Genomic DNA, 19030 nt, shown 5'->3' with positions numbered 1-19030 from the left:
TCCGCCTTAGGTTGGGGTGTGACTGGAGGCTCGTGTTGCATGTTTATGCTAAGGCTGGTCAAATATATTACTTGAGTCATTGACTTCGTGTCTCGTGACTTGGGGTGAGGAGGCCCGCCGTTTCGTTGAACCGTGACCGAGCCAAATGTATTACTCGAGAAGACTCGGGGTGAGGAGGCTCGTTTTACGTGATTATGTTTTGTTAAACTGTGAACAAGTCAAATATATAACTCAAGGAAGACTCGTGGTGAGGAGGCTCGTGTATCGTGATTACGTTTTGTTAAACTACGACCGGGTCAAATATATCACTCGAGGAAGACTAGGGGTGAGGAGGCCAGCGTTGCGTGTTTGACCAAGAAAATTTATTTATTTATTAACTTATGATTTGACCAAGAAAAATTATTTATTTACTTACTTATGATTTGACTAAAGAAAATTACTTATTTATTAATTTATTTATGATCTTCACTATTTTTTATATAATTATTAATTTAAGATGGTTTATAAATGTCATTTATAAAAACATGACTCACTCAGCTTAAGCTTTGGTTTTTGGCATATTTCCCGGTTTGGAGTTTTGTACTTGAATATTTTCCGCTACATGTAATTCTAGATGTGTTTTTGAATAAATGGGAATTGTTTTTGACATTACTTATAAATATATGGGTATGATGACCAATTGTTTGACTCCTGGGTTTTGGAGTCTTACAGGTTGGTATCAGAGCCAAGGTTCGAGGGATCCGGGTATCCTTTGATGATTGAACTCGAATTATTAATTGAAGGACTAGAGATGCCAACCGCGGGTGACTGCATGCCAAGAGGTAACTTGTGTTTTTGTAAGTATTAGATTTGATTTGTGTGCATAAATAGTTTAAGTGTGGGATATAATGCTAATATGGTTAAGAACAGGGGGTGGTTAGGACGGGCAAGTAAAGTGAATAGCTACTAACACTTGATCAACGCTATTAGCAGTTTACCATTACCTTGCGTGTTCTAAATGCTACTTGTGCTTAACTGTGTTAGGGTTCTGTCTTTGTAGGGATAAGATATGGCTAATACTCTTGTTAATAACCTTAAAGTTCCTCTCATTCATTAAATTCTCCAGTTTATTTCTCATCCTTTTAAAAACTTATGTGTGTAATTATGTAGCTAAGAAGTAGCATGCTACCATTCAAGATACCCCTTTTACTTGTTGAGCTTTAGGCTTTGGGCCTGTTTGACTCGGGTGAGGTAGGGGTTTTGCCTCTACCATCTCCTTGTGTAGTTAGGTGATCAAGTTTTGTCTCTATCCGCATCTGTTCCTGTTGCAACGGGATTTGAGGACAAATCCCATTGTAAGGGGGATGGACTTGTAATGCCTGAAAATTTTCGTTAATCAGCTTGAGCATTCATAAATGTTTCTTTAAAATATGGTATTTCATTTTTCTAATATAGGGGCCTTGTAGTGCATTAAATATCCATTTATCCACCTTCTTGCTTTAGACATCACCTCTTATAACTTAAAGGACTAGATTAGTATGTAGCACCCGCTAATTTTCGTTTAATGGCATGCATATTGTAGAGTTTGTATGTTAGGCGGGTATTGATCTTTCTATGTTGAGGGACCTCTTGTGTAATTTTAATAGTTCATTTAATAGACTTTGGGAACAAGTCACCACAATTGCAAATTAGAGGGGCCAAATTGTGTTATGCTTTAACCTAATTTATCGTAGCCGCCTACCTTCTTCCTTGCCATCAGCTTGTAGCAGCCAACCCCCATCACAATTTTTCTTTTATATTCCAGCCACTCCCAAGCTTGTATCGACCAATTCCAGGTTTGTTTTGATCATGGAATGTATTTTTCATCTTAATCTGCTTTTATTACTCGATTATTGATCAAAATCTTTCGGGTAATGTCATACCCACTAGCTGCCAAATTAAGCTATCTCCGGGGCTGTTTTGTCCAAGGTCTTTGTTCTAATAGCTCCCTAGGTATGTCCCTTACTTTATACAACAATATCTTGGCCAATGGAATTGATTTGATGGGTCAATCTTTAATAGTTCGGAAACTAGGTTTTCGGTTGTTTAAATCGTTAATTGTTGTGTTTCGCGTGTTGCTTGAGGGAATTACACTACCAAATCAGATTGTGAATATATTAATTTTAATAAAATGGTGCTGAATTGGTTGGTGATTGCTCAAACGGTTCGGTAGAGCGCGAATTCTCGCTTAATCGGTAATTCGTGCGTTGTACAAGGGATTTGCTGACCCATTCAGCTCGTGTAGTGTCGTGCAGACTTATTTGCTGTAATAATATTATATTTTATATATACGGGGCTGAGTTGGTTAGTTATTTCTCAAAGGGTTTGGTAGAACACGGAATCTCGCTTAATCGGTAATTCGTGCGTTGTACAAGGAAATTGCCGACCCATTCAGCTTGGGTAGTGTCGTGTGGGCTTATGGACTGTAATAACAGCAAATTTTATCTAAAGGGGCCTAATTTGGTTGGTAATTACTTAAACGGCTCATTAACGCACAAATTCGACACAATTAACGTAAACCGGGTGTAATTCGGAAACCCTTTTGTCCCCAGTTTTATTTAAGGGTAATTTTGGTAAATTAAAGGCCTCGGGGGCTGATGTGGTTGAAATTATTATGGGTGAGGGTTTGGGTCAATTAACTCATGTTAGAACGTCTCGTGGGAATAAGCGAGTTAGTTCGGTTTAGTTAGTAATTGTTGTGTGCAACCCGATAGGCTTTTGATTTGTTGAATTACTTAGAGGATTTCTAGCTCGTTGGTACTAGTGTGACTTGTGTCAGGTGAGTTTCATGATGCCCCTTTTTAATCTTTTTACGTTTTGGGCTAGCATACACACCTTCGTACGATTTTACCCATTTAAACGTTCCAGATGATATTGTATAGTTTTACTGATATTTGTATATTTCTAGAATTATGCATAAATTATATCCTATGCCTTAGGATGTTTTTATACCCGTTTACGATCATATATTCCTGACAATTATATATATTATTTTTAGTCTAGGTTTGAGTATATTATTAGGCCTTGTATTAAGTCTTAGACTATTCATTATTTATTGTTTACACGTGATGATGTGGTTGGGTTGATTGATTGGTTAATATGTATGTAAGTGTGTCTATTGATGTGTATGTTTTGAATAATTGTGACTTGGTCAAATATATTAGTCGAGGATGACTCGGGGTGAGGAGGCTCGTGTTACGTGATTATGTTTTGTTAAACCGTGATCGAGTCAAATATATTACTTGAGGAAGACTCGGGGGGAGGAGGCTCGTGTTACGTGATTACGTTTTGTAAAACTATGATCGGGTCAAATATATTACTCGAGGAAGATTCGGGTGCGTGTTTGACCCAGGAAAATTATTTATTTATTTACTTATGATTTGACCAAGGAAAATTATTTATTTATTACTTATGATTTGACAAAAAGAAATTACTGATTTATTTATTTATGATCTTCTCCACTATTTTTTTTTATAATTATTAATTTAAGATGGTTTATAAATATCATTTATAAAACCATGAACTAACTCAGCTTAAGTTGAATTTGTGTGTATGTTAGATTGATTTTCAGCCTTAGAAGTTGGGATTTACCGCTTCGACGCACTCGAGACTACCCGGATGGTTGAAGGGATACCTATTCGAAGAAATTAATAAAGCAAACTGTTTTCTTTTTTTTATTACTAGACGTATTTAAAATTGGGTTTTGGGCATATTTCCCGGTTTTGGGTTTTATACATGAATATTTTCCGCTGCATGTAACTCTAGATGTGTTTTTGAATAAATGGGAACAATTTTTTACATTACTTATAAATATTTTGGTATGATGACCAACAGTTTGACTCCCGGGTTTCGGGGTCTTACAATATATTAGCGTAAATGAATATCCTAGTTTTGGCAGGAAAAAATTGTGAGTTAGCTAAAAGATGACAGGTGTCTATAATTATTTTACTTTATTATAATAGGTAAATATGTTACATGATATCTATATTAATTCACACTTGGATTTATTTGACACTTAGTATCTTTTTAACAAACTCACTAGTAGAAAAACAAGCTAAATGCGGTGAAAATGAGTTTTAGACAAACCACGTCAAAAAATAGGGCCTTAAAAGTTATACTTTTCTTTAGACGCTGTTTTGGAAACCGCGTCAAATGTTTCAAAAACCGCATCAAATGCTCCACTCTAATTTCCAAAGATAATTGTTAGCCACAATTTTAAACCGCTTCGAATACTTTCTAACCGTGGCAAATAAGCAACTCGCCTTTCAAAACTGCAAACCGCGTCAAATGAGCATTTATAATTTGCAATTATGGCGCCAAATCAGAATTTAACTTCCCAAATTTATTTAAACCGCTCAATTTTAACCATCAAAATTCAAATTAATCCATCAAAATAACACAATTAACCAAAATGGATTGAATCTAGAATTTTACAATATAAACTTCAAAATATAGTTTTCAGCTAGACCGAAATGCATTAAATTCATAAGTTTACAATAGCGTCTGTCAATCTATTAAACAAATTATAAATCTAAACAACAAATACTTATAATCAAGTATATCAGACTTCGTAAAAAGGCTCGGCATCAACTTCTCTAGTAAGTTCTGTTTCGGTAATAAACGTCATGTCGTGCACCATCATAAAAATAAATAAAATAGATTAAGTTAACATTTAAGAAAATCAAACAATTAAAAAATATAACATAGTATAACACGTCGGTGACAAATTAAAACCGTTGTGCGCCGGAACAGGAGCAAGCTCTTCAAGTATTCCTATTTGTATGTCATTACGGGGCTCTTTCCCATCTTTAGTTTTCCCATAAATGTTTAACAATAAGCCCATCAAGCTATCACATACATTTTTCTCTATATGCATAACATCTAGACAATGCCTAACTTGTAATTGCTCCCAGTAAGGCAAATTCCAAAATATTGACTTTTTTTTTGCCAAATTCCTTTCTTAGAACATGATCTTTTTCCCAACACGACTTTTAGATTTTTAACTCGATCAAATGCATCAAATTTTCTTCTTACCTCTTCGTGCTCTGTTTTTCCCTTAAACTCTCTTTATTTTTATTTCGGTCTTGATGACTAGGAGGAAGGAATCTTCAATGTCCCATGTAAACGATTTTTCTGCAATTTTTTAACCGGATAAAGCTTGTATCATCTTCACAAACAGGGCAAGCTTTGTAAGCTTTTGTAAATTATCCTGACAAATTACTATATGCCGAAAAATCACTTATGGTGCAAAAGATCATGGCACGCAATATAAAATATTCTTTTTTATAAGAATCATACACGTTAGCCCCTCGACTCCATAGTTTTTTAAGGTTATCTATCAACGGAGACAAATAAACATCAATGTCATTACATGGTTGTTTTGGACCCTGAATCAACAACGACATCATTATGTACTTATTTTTCATGTGTCCAAAAGGGTTGATTCTATGAGAGCTATGTCCAAACCATATGTTTCTAATCTCTTACCAAATTCTGGATACATATAATCATTATTTCTCCATTGAGGCAAATTAGCAACATGACTTAATTATCCATCATTTATACGGTCTTCTGAACGCCATCGCAATAATTTTGCTTCTTTCTCTTTTGCAAATATTCGTTTCAGACTTGGTATAATTGGGAAATATCACAACATTTTAGCCAGTGGTCCATTTTTCGTCACCTCATCGTCAACTTCATCTGTTTTGTTTTTATGCTTATACCTAAATGCGCCACAGTTAAAACATTTATGATCATTTTTGAACTCCTTTGTATACAACATACAATCATTTGGACATGCATATATTCTTTTAACTTTCAATCCCATCGGACACATCAAATTTTTGTTTGGTATAATGATACCGGTAACTCGTTACCTTCTAGAAGCATGTCATGTAAAAGCACTACCGTATCTGTGAAACTTTTATCACTCCACTTGTGTTTTGACTTTAAGGCAAACCACTTCAACACAGCACTATGTTTTGAAAATTTCTTACAACCGGCATATAATAGTTTTTCCGAATCTTCAAAGAGGTGTTTTAATTTTTCTTGATTACCATCCTCAATATTAGTCTCTAAACCATTATACATGTCATTAAAGTTGTCATTGCCGTCATTGAAAGTGTCATTTTCGTGATTGACATATTGCTCATTGTTCTCTGTATTATCATTGTCAAATTTGATCGACGATGTGCTACAGTTATCAAGCGATTCCCCATGCTTTGACCAACAAGTATATCGAGGTCTAAAACCATGTTTCAACAAATGACACTTTATTTCTTCGATATCATGTGTTTGGAAATTTTTACAGACTACACAAGGACAAAAAAATTGATTGAACTTCTACATTCACCCGGTGAGTTTTAGTTGCCTTAAGAAAACCTTGAACACCAATCATATATATTGCATCAGTAGAATCTCTTCAATACATTCAATCATCACGATCCATCTAGAAACTAAAATAAACAAAAAAGATATTAATGAATACATATAATGTAAACAGGTGGATCTAGGGATGGCAATGAGTCAATTTGTGACAAGTTTAGATTTTCTCGACCTCATACCCGATTAGTGTAGCTCGTCCCAAACTTGTCAGGTATTTTTGAGTAATTATCCATCTGGTATCAGGCTTACTCACTGGTTTTTAGTATACCTGATAGGTTATTAAAACACCCATCGGTGTTATCAGGCTTTGAAAAAAATATACAACCCATCAAATAATCATTTACATCTGGTAAGTGTTCCTTTAGTTACATGGTATAACTCTTTAGTCCTTACCAAATTTACTATTATATGTCTTATGCTTATTGTGTTGCTTTGTGACTTATATACTGCAAGTAAATATAAACCAAACTAGGAGGTTTACCTATGCTCCGCGACAAGGTCATGAATTGATGATACATATTGTCAGGTAATTATATATCCCGACATGACGATACGTATTGTCGGGTAATTATATATCTCGATATCAGTCTTTCGTATTCGAATTTCGCAAAACACACAATTCCATAGTGTTTTTTTAATCACACCAGCAGTTCACAATTATAACACTCACAACTATACTAAACCAAAACTACCAACTAAACTAAACTATGATAACCATCATGAAATCACTACTTGAATAACATTGTTTATACACCAAACTATTAAAACATACAACTCATATCAATCAAACAAATTTAAACGCAAAACACCAAACAAAATTAGCAAGCCATCATATATTAACTGAATCTGGACAAAGGAGGTTACAATGAAAAAAATAGAGGCAATGAAAATTACATAAAAACACAAATCGAAATATATCAAAGAAACAAATTGCTCTTACATGAAGCTAAGCTCATCATCACTGAGTTATCATCGTTAAGGAGGCTCAGATAATTTGAGAGGTATCATCATAGCCTTCAAAATACAAAGTCGCCACCGAATGCGTCGCTTATTTAACAGTCGCAATCTATGGCCAGAGCTTCCGGCAACAGCAAGGCAATGGTTGGTCAGGTTTTTATCCACTCAAACCAAGAGGTTCTTATCATGATCACCGAAATAATTAAAGATGTTGTATAGAAACCATCATACTCAAAGCCGCTAGCAACTGCCCGCCAACAGTTAAGTTGTTACCGTCAACGCCAAAACGTGTCAATATGTAGATGCATATTAGCCTTGTAGCGTATGCCGAAAACATGCTACCAGTAGAACAATAACAAAATATGAGAGAACCTTGACGCCGCGCCTAAGACGGCCTACGCGGTCGGCAACGGCAGGCTAATGGTCAAACCAACAGATTCAAAGAAGATGCCACAGAAACCAACAGACTCAATGTCGCTGCTGCCACCATAGACAGTCAGAGCCGACGATAACGGCATGCAAATGGTCATGTTGTTTTTTACCATCAACAATCGCCGGAGCATTGCCACTAGCAGACAACCACCGCCTAGGGTTCGTAAAACGAACCCGGAAACAATATTACCGGTGTAAATCAACAGAGGGCATCACACATTTTAATTCTGCCACCGCTATTGACAGCCAGAGCAGCCGACAATGGCAAGATGATATGGGCTAAATAATATATAAATATTATAAATATTTCTTAAACCTTTGAGTAGCTTTGTGCTTAAATTTATAAAATAATAAACCTAACTGGTCCACGTTCAGATTCTATTGGTTTTAAGAGAAAACAAGCTAAAATAGAGCAGTTTAACTAAACTTGAGACTAATGAGTTTATATTCATTTATATTATTATTATTATTATTATTATTATTGTTAAATTATTTGATTTTAAATTCAATTCATAAAAATGCATTCTTACATGTTATATTTGTGGACATGTGATTTAGATTGAAAAATAATAACGGAGCTAATAGAAAGAGATGTGTCCAGTGGGCTTTATTCAACAAAAAAGGATTGTAGTTGTATTAAGTGAAAGACATGTACATGGGCCTTGGAATGAATGAGTTTTGGAAAGTCAGTTAACAGAAAATCATGATGAAAGAATAAAAAGGGGTTGCACCCCTGTTGAAAAGAGATTTAATTTTAGACGAGAACTACCATCAAAAGGAGATATAATTAATGGGGCACGGCAGAAGGTTTTGGAGTTTGGAAGTCGAATTCAGGCAAAGAGCGTTCAAGCAAAGAGCGGTTCAAGCAAAGAGCGTCCAGGTTCAACACCTACTCATCCAAACTTCCTTATTATTTGGTTTGAAATTATTATTTTCGTCATGAATTTATTATTTGAACCTATTTACTTTCTGTTGCTCTTGACTATGGTTATTGGCAAAACCCTTTAGACCGCCTAGGCTAATGATGAAACTTTGATTGACATTTTATTTTATTTGGGATTTGCTTTTCGTTATGGGTTCATGAATCAATAAAGAGTTTAATATTATTTAGTTGATGCATATGAGTTCTTGGTTTTATTTGATGAATTTTATTGTTTCACAGAGTCTTTGGTAATTGTTTGTCATATAATAGGATTTTGTTAGGTTATTTACAGTGTGTTCTTGACTAGTTTGTGATTTATTTATAATAAGACCATAGAAAGAATATTATATCAAATAAATAAAAGTGTGCTGCTAACCTAAAAAGTTGTAAGGTGATAGGTTATTTGATAGGTCTTGGTTGATTAAGATTGCTAGATTTAGTTCTTCGTAAGGAGTCCGTCTAGGTTTGATTTTTCAACTTTATCTATTAATGTCGAATAAATTTATTAAACTACCTTTGTTTCCGCGCTGTAAGGTAGGATTTCGTATAAAGTTATTAGTTCATAATTAATTAAATAATCGTAAGGAAGTTTAATATTAAAACTGGTGTTCTTAAGAATTTACTAGAAATCCATAGGTGTCTTCTTGAGAATGGTCAGGGGTTCTGTTCGGGTTTTCTTTTAAATTATTATTTTATGATACCGGTTCTATAACGAAGCATATTTGATAACTGAAACTTTGAGGATTCTAGCCTAGGTGGTTTTTCATCGTCATTTGATTTCAAATCACCTCAATTGTCTTTTGTTTATTTCATTTGTTTTTCTTAATTAGTTTAAAATCAGTTCTCAGTAAATTAAACCCCTTTAAAATAATAATAATTAAATAGTCGTGTCAGTCAGTCGAGTCTAATTAGTTATTTTACGTAATTTAAAGAGTCTCGTGGGTTTGATAACCGGACTTACTTAGCTGTACTAGAGTCGACTGGTTCACTTGCCGGTTAGTAGTTTTAGTCAAGTTAAGAGTCTAGAATTTACTTAGTGTCTAGATTAGCGTAATTTTAGTTAATAAATTTATAACTACTTTTAGCACATCAAGTTTTTGGCTTCGTTGCCGGGGATTCTTGGCGATTGCGTTATTAGCTTTGATTAGACATGCTTGCTATATACGTGCTATTTTCTTTATTTATTGCTTTGAGTCATAGGGGTCTAATTTTAAGTGTTAGTTATTTTATTCTATTTTCAGTTTTTTTAATTTTCGATTCTTTTATTAGAGTCTACCAATTTTGTTTTGTGCATTTTGTAGGCACATGCCATATCTCCGTTCACAAGGACCGCCGTTCGATTGCTTTGTACCTATTTCGTTGAAGTCCGAGGCAAGTTCGTCGTCGTCAGAAAAGCAACCGATCACCATAGAGACTTCACCAAAGTCATTACCCGCAAGTTCACCACCACCAAGTCCCGGAAACATCCCAATGGCCGAAAATAACCGAACCGTGTATCAACAATCTTTTGAAGGGTTCCATGGAGATCACTCACCCATTATCACTCCCGAGATTGATAACCCTAACTCATGGCAGATTCCATCCTATGTCATGGCCAACATCGCCCAACAACACCAATTCCATGGCCGTGAAGATGAAGATGCACCGGCACACATTAACTGTCTGACTCGTGTGTTCAAAACATTCAATTTGCAAGGTGCTAATGACGGTGCGCTCTTCCTTCACAAATTGTTCCCGTTTTCACTTTCGGGTCGTGACGGCACCTGGCTCAATTCGCAATCTACTAGAGCATTCACTACTTGGGAGGTGCTTCGCAATGCATTCATCAAGAAGTACTTTCCACCTGCTAAGGCTTCTCGCCTTTGTGATCAAATCCACTCCTTTCACATGGAGCTGGATGAGCCATATTACCAAGCTTGGGAGCGCTTTCAGAATCTGCTTTCCCTTGGTTCACAACATGGGCTCACACCTTGGGACCTTGTTGAGAAGTTTTACAATGGGCTTACTTATGAGGCTCAAGCGAGGTTTGACATAGCTGCTGGGGGTAATTTGATGGACAAAAAGAATGTGACCGGGTGCACCGAGATGTTTGAAAGTTTTGCGCAATCATAGTACGCGAAGAAGCCACGTAACGGGAATTCCAATCCCGCCACCAGTACACCCTCATTTGCTCGAGGTGTACACCAGGTTAATCTGGATACTGGTGTGGTGGCTGCTTTGGAGAATCTTACCCGAGAGATAAAAGAATTAAGGACTAAAGTGGATAAGTTTGAGCTATGTAGGGGTAGTGTAAGACCCCGAATCCCGGGAATCCTACAGTTGGTAATCACCTCCCCAAATTCACAAAAATTTAAAACCAATCGATTCGTTTTATTTAAAATCTTCATCTCATTAAAATCGTTTCAGAGTAGTAAACAGCGGAATAGATAACATCAAAATTCCCAAAACCAGGGAAGTGACCAAAATTAAAATTTAAATACTTATGGTAATAATTTAAAAGAAACAGTTTGCGTTATTAATTCTTCGACTAGATGTGCCTTCAACCGTCCGAGTAGTCTAGCACGTCCAAGCGGAAATCTCTAATCCTCAACCTGAAAGTCAATCTAACATACACACAAAGTCAGCTTGAGCTGAGTGAGTTCAAGTTTTCATAAACAATAATTCATACTTTATTTCAAAGCTATAGTTATAAACAATAGAGAAAGTATAAATAAAATAAATTATATATAATTCACCAAGTAATACAATCATCGTCGAACACACGTACACGGGCCTCTCCACCACGAGTCAAGACTCGAGTAATATATTTGACCCGGACGCGGTAAGACCTAAGCATGTGACACGAGCCTCTCCACCACGAGTCAAACCCGAGTAATATATTTGACTCGGTCACAGCTTATACATCCGAGCACGAGATACGGGCCTCTCCACCACGGGTACAACCCGAGTAATATATTTGACCCGATCTCGGCTCATACATCCAAGCACGGGGTACGGGCCTCTTCACCACGGGTGCAACCCGAGTAATATATTTGACCCGATCCCGGCTCATACATCCAAGCACGTAATACGGGCCTCTTCACCACGGGTACAACCCGAGTAATATATTTGACCCGATCACGGCTCAACATCCAACGGGCCTCTTCACCACGGGATTTTAAAACCCGAGTAATATATTTGACCCGCCAAAATGATGATCACGTCACACGGGCCTCTTCACCACGGGTACAACCCGAGTAATATATTTGACCCGGCCGTGAATCACCATGCACACACACAACAATAAGCCTACATACATCATTCTTAGTTACGAGAAACTAAATATCATTACACAATCGTAGGCTATAAGGTACACATCCTCATACGTACATACATACCTCCATATATACATACATATATATATTCCTACATAAATATATATATATATATATATATATATATATCATCCCATGCGGGAACTAAGTAGATAGGTCTACTCATATTCAATTACTACCAAGTCTGCTAACGTCCTCGAGTCTAGACCATCAATAGTGTATGTAACCTTAAGGACACAAGACCATGAACGAGTCTAAAATATCCTAAGGCATATAAAATAATTCAAATATAGCTTTCAAAATGCACCATCACGAGTGAGACCATGTAAAACTATTCAAATCATTGTAACGAGTAAAATCATTTAAAATTGTATTTCGGTGTGTATGCTAGCCCAAAACGTAAAAGAGTAAAAAGGGCATCATGAACTCACCTGAATCAACCGAACACCTGCAATGAGCTAGGAAATCCCTAAGTGCACAATTACAAGCAAGGGCTTGTAAATTATACACAACGCGTTACTAAACTAGACTGTAAGAACACTCTAGCCTAATGGGCCGTTCAAGCCCAACAACTTGGCCCAAGGCCCAACACTTTGGCCCAAGGCCCAACAACTTGGCCCAAGGCCCAACACTTTGGCCCAAGGCCCAACACTTGGCCCAAGGCCCAACAACTTGGCCTAAGGCCCAACGATAATCAAATCGGGTCGAATGCGCGCAAAATAAACCTTAAAACCATTTGTTAAACGAATCAGCCCCGAATGGACCAAATTCCATTTTAAATCTTTTCATTCACCAAGATTTTGTCACCCGAGTTGATAGGGTTGACGGTTCCTTTTTACAACTCTTACTTTAACGTTTAAACGAAAATTCACGCACCGCCGACTCGATTGACGAAGCAGTAACCCCAACAGCCCCGTGCATCAAAAATATAATTTTCCCATAGCCCTTAAACTCCCCTAGGGCTGTACAAACTGATTCGGTCGGTCATCCGATCGTTTAACGCATCAAACTCAACAATTGCCAATCCTACACCCAATAAACCCTAGTTTTCGAACTAAAATCGATTGACCGACCTAAACACCTCAATTGGCCATGAAATTTTAGTATATTGTAAGTGACATACCTAAGAATATGACGGAGTACGAACTTCAATTATAACAGCCCCGAAAGATGCGAGAAAGGGAAGCCACCGGTTAAGCCTAAAACGAACTTATTGATCAATACGAATATAACATGCAGATTTTAGCATGCAAAGATGTATTTTATTACATAGGAAAACCATGGAATTAAATTATTAAATTTTTACCAGTGTTACATAAATATCTTAAGTTTATAAAAATATTTTTATTATATTTTTCTAGTGGACAGAAAAATCATAAAAATTCTTCTAACACAGAAAGGTATGTGCAGCTATTTCAGCTGCGCAACAAAATTGTTTTATTTTTATAAAATTCATTACCCAGCCAAATTAAACGATTCCAATTGGGTTTGGTTCCTAGCTCAAAATATTAACTTCCAGAAGTGGAACCAACTAATTTAGACTTTTAGAAAAAAGGTTATGATGTCGGGAAGACGGACCAGAATCCGTCATCCCGCATCAGCTTTGACACTCGATTTTATAAATTCATAAAAACTATTCAAATCTCGTCCAACAATTACGTATTATATCTTTCTGGAAACTAGACTCCAAGTAGAACATCATGGAATCAAGAATCGATCAAAAACAGTGGATTAACATCGCGTTTCAGACCCTACAATAAACGTATACGAATCTGTCAGCAAGCTGTTATCATCAAAACTCAATCTTAACGACCAATAAGCGCGTTCATATGATCAATTAAGGTGTAAAAGACATGGGGAATCATAAAACCGACATTGAATTGAATTTTTCACGGCTGAAACTTGGCTAGGCAGAAGAAAAACGAGCAGGGGGGTGTCCAGGTCCGACGGCTGCAAATAGGTTTAGGGTTTGAGTTTTCTTTTGTTTTATGATATAAAATAGTTACATCCAAGTCCCTCCAAATTGAAGTATGTAGCAACTTGGGTGGAAATTTAAGTGAGAACGTTTACGAGGTTTGCAAGGAGCTCCCGGGAGAATGCCGGGTCAAGCCCGAAAGGTGTACATAACACTACAAGGCTAAATCTTTTGTCGGAATTCACGGACGTTACAGGTAGTCATGGTACTTTGGAGTGCCCCTTGATGAACAATCAAGATGTTGATTTTGTGGCTAGTCATAACAGGTTCCCTAATGCTTACAACAACAATCAGAACTGGAGCAACTACAAGAATCAGAACCAGAATCAAGGGTAAGGTAACTCAAACTGGAGTCCGGCCGGTGGGCCACCTGGTTTCCAAGCTACCTATAACTGAAATCAAGGCCAATATAACAGTGAAGGTTCGAATGGTCAAAGTTCGAATAATGGGCCAGATCTGAGTCAGAGATTGGAAGAGATGATGAAGCAAATCCTTACTAGAGATCAAGTTACTCAAAAGACCCTTTTTGATCATGATGTGCTTTTGAAGAATCAACAATCGTCTCTCTCGACATGCAAAGGTCCATTGGCGATATTGCTCGAAGATTTGGACGAGAGACCCCCCGAGACAGTTGTCAGGTTCTACTTAGGAAAATCCGGCCGCTCAACTAAAGGCAATTACTACTCGTAGCGGCAGGGTTTTGGGTCTCGAGGTAAGAAGGAGTGAGTATGAAGCTGAAGCTGAGGAGGTGATGGATGAAGAGATCGAGATGGAAGTGCCGGGCAAAGTGCCGAACACCGCACCAATTGCACCACTAGTGGAAAAGAAACCGGTTGAAGTCCAGCCATCACCTTTGATTGACCACTCTCGTATCACGTATCCCACTTACGTAAAACATCAGAAATACACACGAGAGTATGGGAACTTTCTCGACATGTTCTGACAGTTGAAGATTAATCTTCCATTCATTGAAGCCCTCCAACACATGCCGAAGCACACGAAGTTTCTGAAGGACCTGTTGAAGAGGAAGGATAGGTTAGGGGAAGTTTCATCGATTCCCCTTAGGAGAGATTGTTCATCGGTAGTGTTGAACCGCGTGCCCGAGAAGTTATCGGATCCAGGAGTGTTTACGATTCCTTATTTGTTTGGTAGTGATGCGATGAGCCATGCATTGGCGGATTTGGGGGCGAGCATTAATTTGATGTCGTATTCTTTATACGAGAAGTTGGAGTTAGGCGAGCTTCCACCGACTCGCATGTCCTTATCGTTGGCTGACCGTTCGGTTAAGTATTCGCGGGGTATTATCGAGAATTTGCTAGTGAAGGTTGATAAGTTTGTGTTTCTGGTAGATTTTTTGGTGCTCGACATGGAGGCCGACAAGAAGGCCCCCATTATTCTAGGTCGTCCCTTTTACGAACCGCAAAGGCGCTTATCAATGTGTGTGATGGGAAGATCACACTTCGGGTTGGTGATGAGAATGTAACTTATGATGTCGCGAGGTCGTTGAAGCATCCGGGTGATCAAGATGATTTCAGTGGTCCATGACACTCGGTTTATTTTTTTAACTCTTTTATTGCAAGTGTGGATAGCTGTTTTGACTATATTTGTGGTGCGGATCTCGTGGGAAGTAATGGTTTGGTCATTTGTGATGATTTGGTTGAGGATGAGTCGTGTGAGAACGATTCGGTTTGTGGTGAGTTGGTTGAGATTTCGGGTTTGCCTGAGATTATAGAGGTGAATGAGATTAGTTGTGAGAGTGAGGCGGGTTCTATAGAGAAACCTGCCCCGTTGGAGTCGAAAGTACTCCCGTCATACTTGGAGTATGCGCATCTCGATGAGGGCTCAAACTTGCCCATTATTGTATCATCCAAATTGACGGAAGAAGAGAAAACAAAGTTGATAGACGTGTTGAAGTTACATAAGGGGGCGATTGCATGGAGACTTTCCGATATTCAAGGTATTAGCCTTGCTTATTGCACGCACTGGAATTTAATGGAGGATGAGTACAAGCCGCTGGTGCAACCACAAAGACGTCTTAATCCAAATATGCAAGAAGTGGTGAAGAAGGAGGTATTGAAGTTGATGGATGCAGGGATGATCTACCCAATTTTTGATTCCCCATGGGTGAGCTCGACCCAAGTTGTTCCGAAGAAATGAGGTATGATTGTGGTGATGAACGAGAAGAATGAGCTTATCCTTTTGCGTACGGTTACCGGTTGGCGAGTATGTATTGATTATCGGCGATTGAATGATGCCACCCGGAGGGCACTTCGCATTGCCTTTATTGATTAAATGTTGGAGTGTTTAGCAGGTCAGCAGTTTTATTGTTTTCTTGACGGTTTTTCGGGCTATTTCAAATCCCCATTGCACCGAAAGACCAAGAGAATACGACTTTTACATGTCCGAATGGCACGTTTGCGTACCGTCGCATGCCGTTTGGGCTATGTAACGCTCTGGCTACCTTTTAGCATTGTATGGTGGCCATCTTTCAGGATATAATAGAGACGTCCTTAGAGGTGTTTATGGACGATTTATCAGTTTACGGTAATTCTTTCAATCATTGTTTGGCTAATCTTGAGAAGATGTTGAAAAGGTGTATCAAAATGAAGTTGACGCTGAATTAGGAAAAGTGCCATTTTATGGTGACTGAGGGGATTGTGTTGGGTCATAAGATCTTGAGAGACGGTATTGAGGTAGATCGGGCGAAGATTGATACTATAAGTAGACTTCCTCCACCGATGAATGTGAAGACGATTAGAAGTTTCTTGGGCCATGCGGGATTTTATCAGCGATTTATCAAAGACTTTTCAAAAATTACTCGCCCGATGACCCGACTCCTCGAGAAAGATGTGTCGTTTGTATTAGATGATGAGTGTTTGAAGGCGTTCACATATTTGAAAGAGAAGCTCGTAAGTGCTCCCGTTCTTTGTTCTCCTGGTTGGAGCTTGCCATTTGAGCTCATGTGTGATGCTAGTGACTATGCGGTTGGAACGGTTCTGAGGCAAAGACGAGATAAACATTTTCACACCATCTATTATGCTAGCAAGACGTTGAACGATGCTCAAGAGAACTACACTACCACCAAGAAAGAACTTTTAGTCGTTGTTTTCGCATTTGACAAGTTCCGTTTGTATCTCGTACATTCGAAGACCACCGTTTTTACCAATCATGCGGCCTTGCGTTTCCTCTTTCAGAAGAAAGACGCGAAGCCTCGTCTTATGCAGTGGATTCTCCTACTTTCTGAGTTCGACATCGAGATCAAAGATAAGAGGGGTGCGGAAAATGTAGCGGCCGATCATTTATCCCGTCTAGAGGACCCAAGAGAGAAGAGTTACATGAGGAGGAGATCGGAGATACATTCCCTTACGAGTCGATCGATTTTGTTGCGGCTGAGAAGCCAGGTATGCCATGGTTCACTGATTTTCCTAATTATTTGGCTAATGGTTTTGTGTTGGTGGGTATGACTATGCAACAAAAGAGGAAGTTTTCCCGGGATGTTAATCGGTATGTGTGGGATGACCCTTTTTGTTTAAGATTGGTGGTGATCGGATTCTGACGAGATGTGTGACGAAAGAAGAAGGTTGGGATATTCTTAAGCATGTTCATGAAGGGTGGACTGGAGGTCATCATGGTGCGCATGATACCGCCCCGAAGGTGTTTGATAGTGGGTTCTATTGGACGACAGTTGTTAAAGATGCTGTTTGTGAAGCTTTGTGTGCATGCCAAAGAACAGGTAATATTTCCTCCAAGAATGAGATGCCTCAAAATCCCATACAAATTCCTAAAATCTTAGATGTTTGAGGCATCGAATTCATGGGACTGTTTCCCACATCGAACGGTAATAAGTATATTTTGGTAGCTATTGATTATGTGTCGAAGTGGGTGGAAGTCCAAGCGTTGGCTACGAATGATGCACGAGTTGGTGTGAGGTTTCTCAAGTAGTTATTTACTCGTTTCGGTACTCCAAGAGCTATTATTAGTGATCGAAGAACTCATTTTTTTAATATTGTCATGGAGAAGGCATTAGCTTGTTATGGGGTTACTCATCGTACCTCTACCGCCTATCACCCTCAAACGAATGGTCAAGTCGAGAATGCAAATTGAGGGATGAAGAGGATTTTGAAAAAGACGGTTAGGGTAAGTCAGAAGGATTGGTCAGAAAAGTTAGATGATGCGTTGTGGGCATTCTGAACCGCTTACAAGACCCTATTGGGTACTACACCGTTTATACTTGTTTATGGTAAGCCTTTTTCATCTTACGGTTGAGTTGGAGCATCGTGCTTACTGGGCATTGAAAACGGTGAATGTCGATCTTACCGCGGCCGCGAGGAAAAGGTACTTTCAGATTCATGAGTTAGAGGAGCTTCGGGATGCGGCATACTCTCGATCATTAAGCATCAAAGAAAAGGCAAAAGATCTACATGATCGGCGTTTGAAAGGCGTCAAGGAGTTCAAGAAAGGCGATAAGGTATTATTATTTAACTCTCGTTTGAAATTGTTTGCAGGAAAGTTGAGATCGAAGTGGACGGGACCGTACTTGGTGAAAGAAGTTTTTCCATGTGGAGTGGTAGAGTTGGAGAATCCAGATAATGGAACATCTTAGAAGGTGAACGGTCATCGCTTAAAGCACTATCTTGGAGGACCGGAGGAATCAATCGAGATGGAGGAAACTCCTCTCGATCCATCGCACTAAATCATCAAACGTAGATCTTGAGTGAAAATTCAAGTGTAGAGTTTGTACATTCTTTCCTATTTTTATTTTTATTTTTATTTTATTTTTCTTGAGTCACTAACGTAGTTTTTTGTAGTTTTTATGTTTTTTTAAGTTTTGTAGGAAGATAGTATGAGAGAGTGTATCCCCTTGAAGTTTAATTAAAAATTCAAGTGTGGGGACGAAGCAACAGGAGCTGTATATTTTTATTTATTTATTTGATGCTCTTATTCATATTATATATTGTTTATGGTTTGTTGGTCTGGTTACATACTTTGAATGATTTATATCTATCTAATTGATAAGATGAATTTTTA

The 19030-nt window shown here is 38.0% G+C and overlaps 2 protein-coding genes across 2 annotated transcripts; both read left to right on the top strand.

Annotated features, from left to right (window-relative positions):
* Positions 1-14987: 14987 nt before the first annotated feature.
* On the top strand, positions 14988-16652 carry LOC143602815 (uncharacterized). Its single transcript, XM_077079804.1, has 3 exons — positions 14988-15481; positions 15592-15959; positions 16585-16652. The coding sequence occupies exons 1-3, from the start codon at positions 14988-14990 to the stop codon at positions 16650-16652; spliced, it is 930 nt and encodes a 309-aa protein (XP_076935919.1).
* A 175-nt stretch (positions 16653-16827) lies between these two features.
* Positions 16828-18605, top strand: LOC143602814 (uncharacterized). Its single transcript, XM_077079802.1, has 4 exons — positions 16828-17403; positions 17537-17735; positions 17862-17931; positions 18248-18605. Exons 1-4 carry the CDS (start codon positions 16828-16830, stop codon positions 18603-18605), a joined length of 1203 nt encoding a protein of 400 aa, XP_076935917.1.
* The last annotated feature ends 425 nt before the right edge of the window (positions 18606-19030 follow it).

This window comes from Bidens hawaiensis, unplaced genomic scaffold (genome assembly GCF_021521415.1).
Source record: "Bidens hawaiensis isolate Kalapana, Puna unplaced genomic scaffold, B.hawaiensis_p1.1 tig00059888_1, whole genome shotgun sequence".
NCBI classification, from domain to species: Eukaryota; Viridiplantae; Streptophyta; class Magnoliopsida; order Asterales; family Asteraceae; genus Bidens; species Bidens hawaiensis.
The sequence above is the reverse complement of the archived record's forward strand: the minus strand, read 5'-3'. Positions and strand labels throughout refer to the sequence as shown.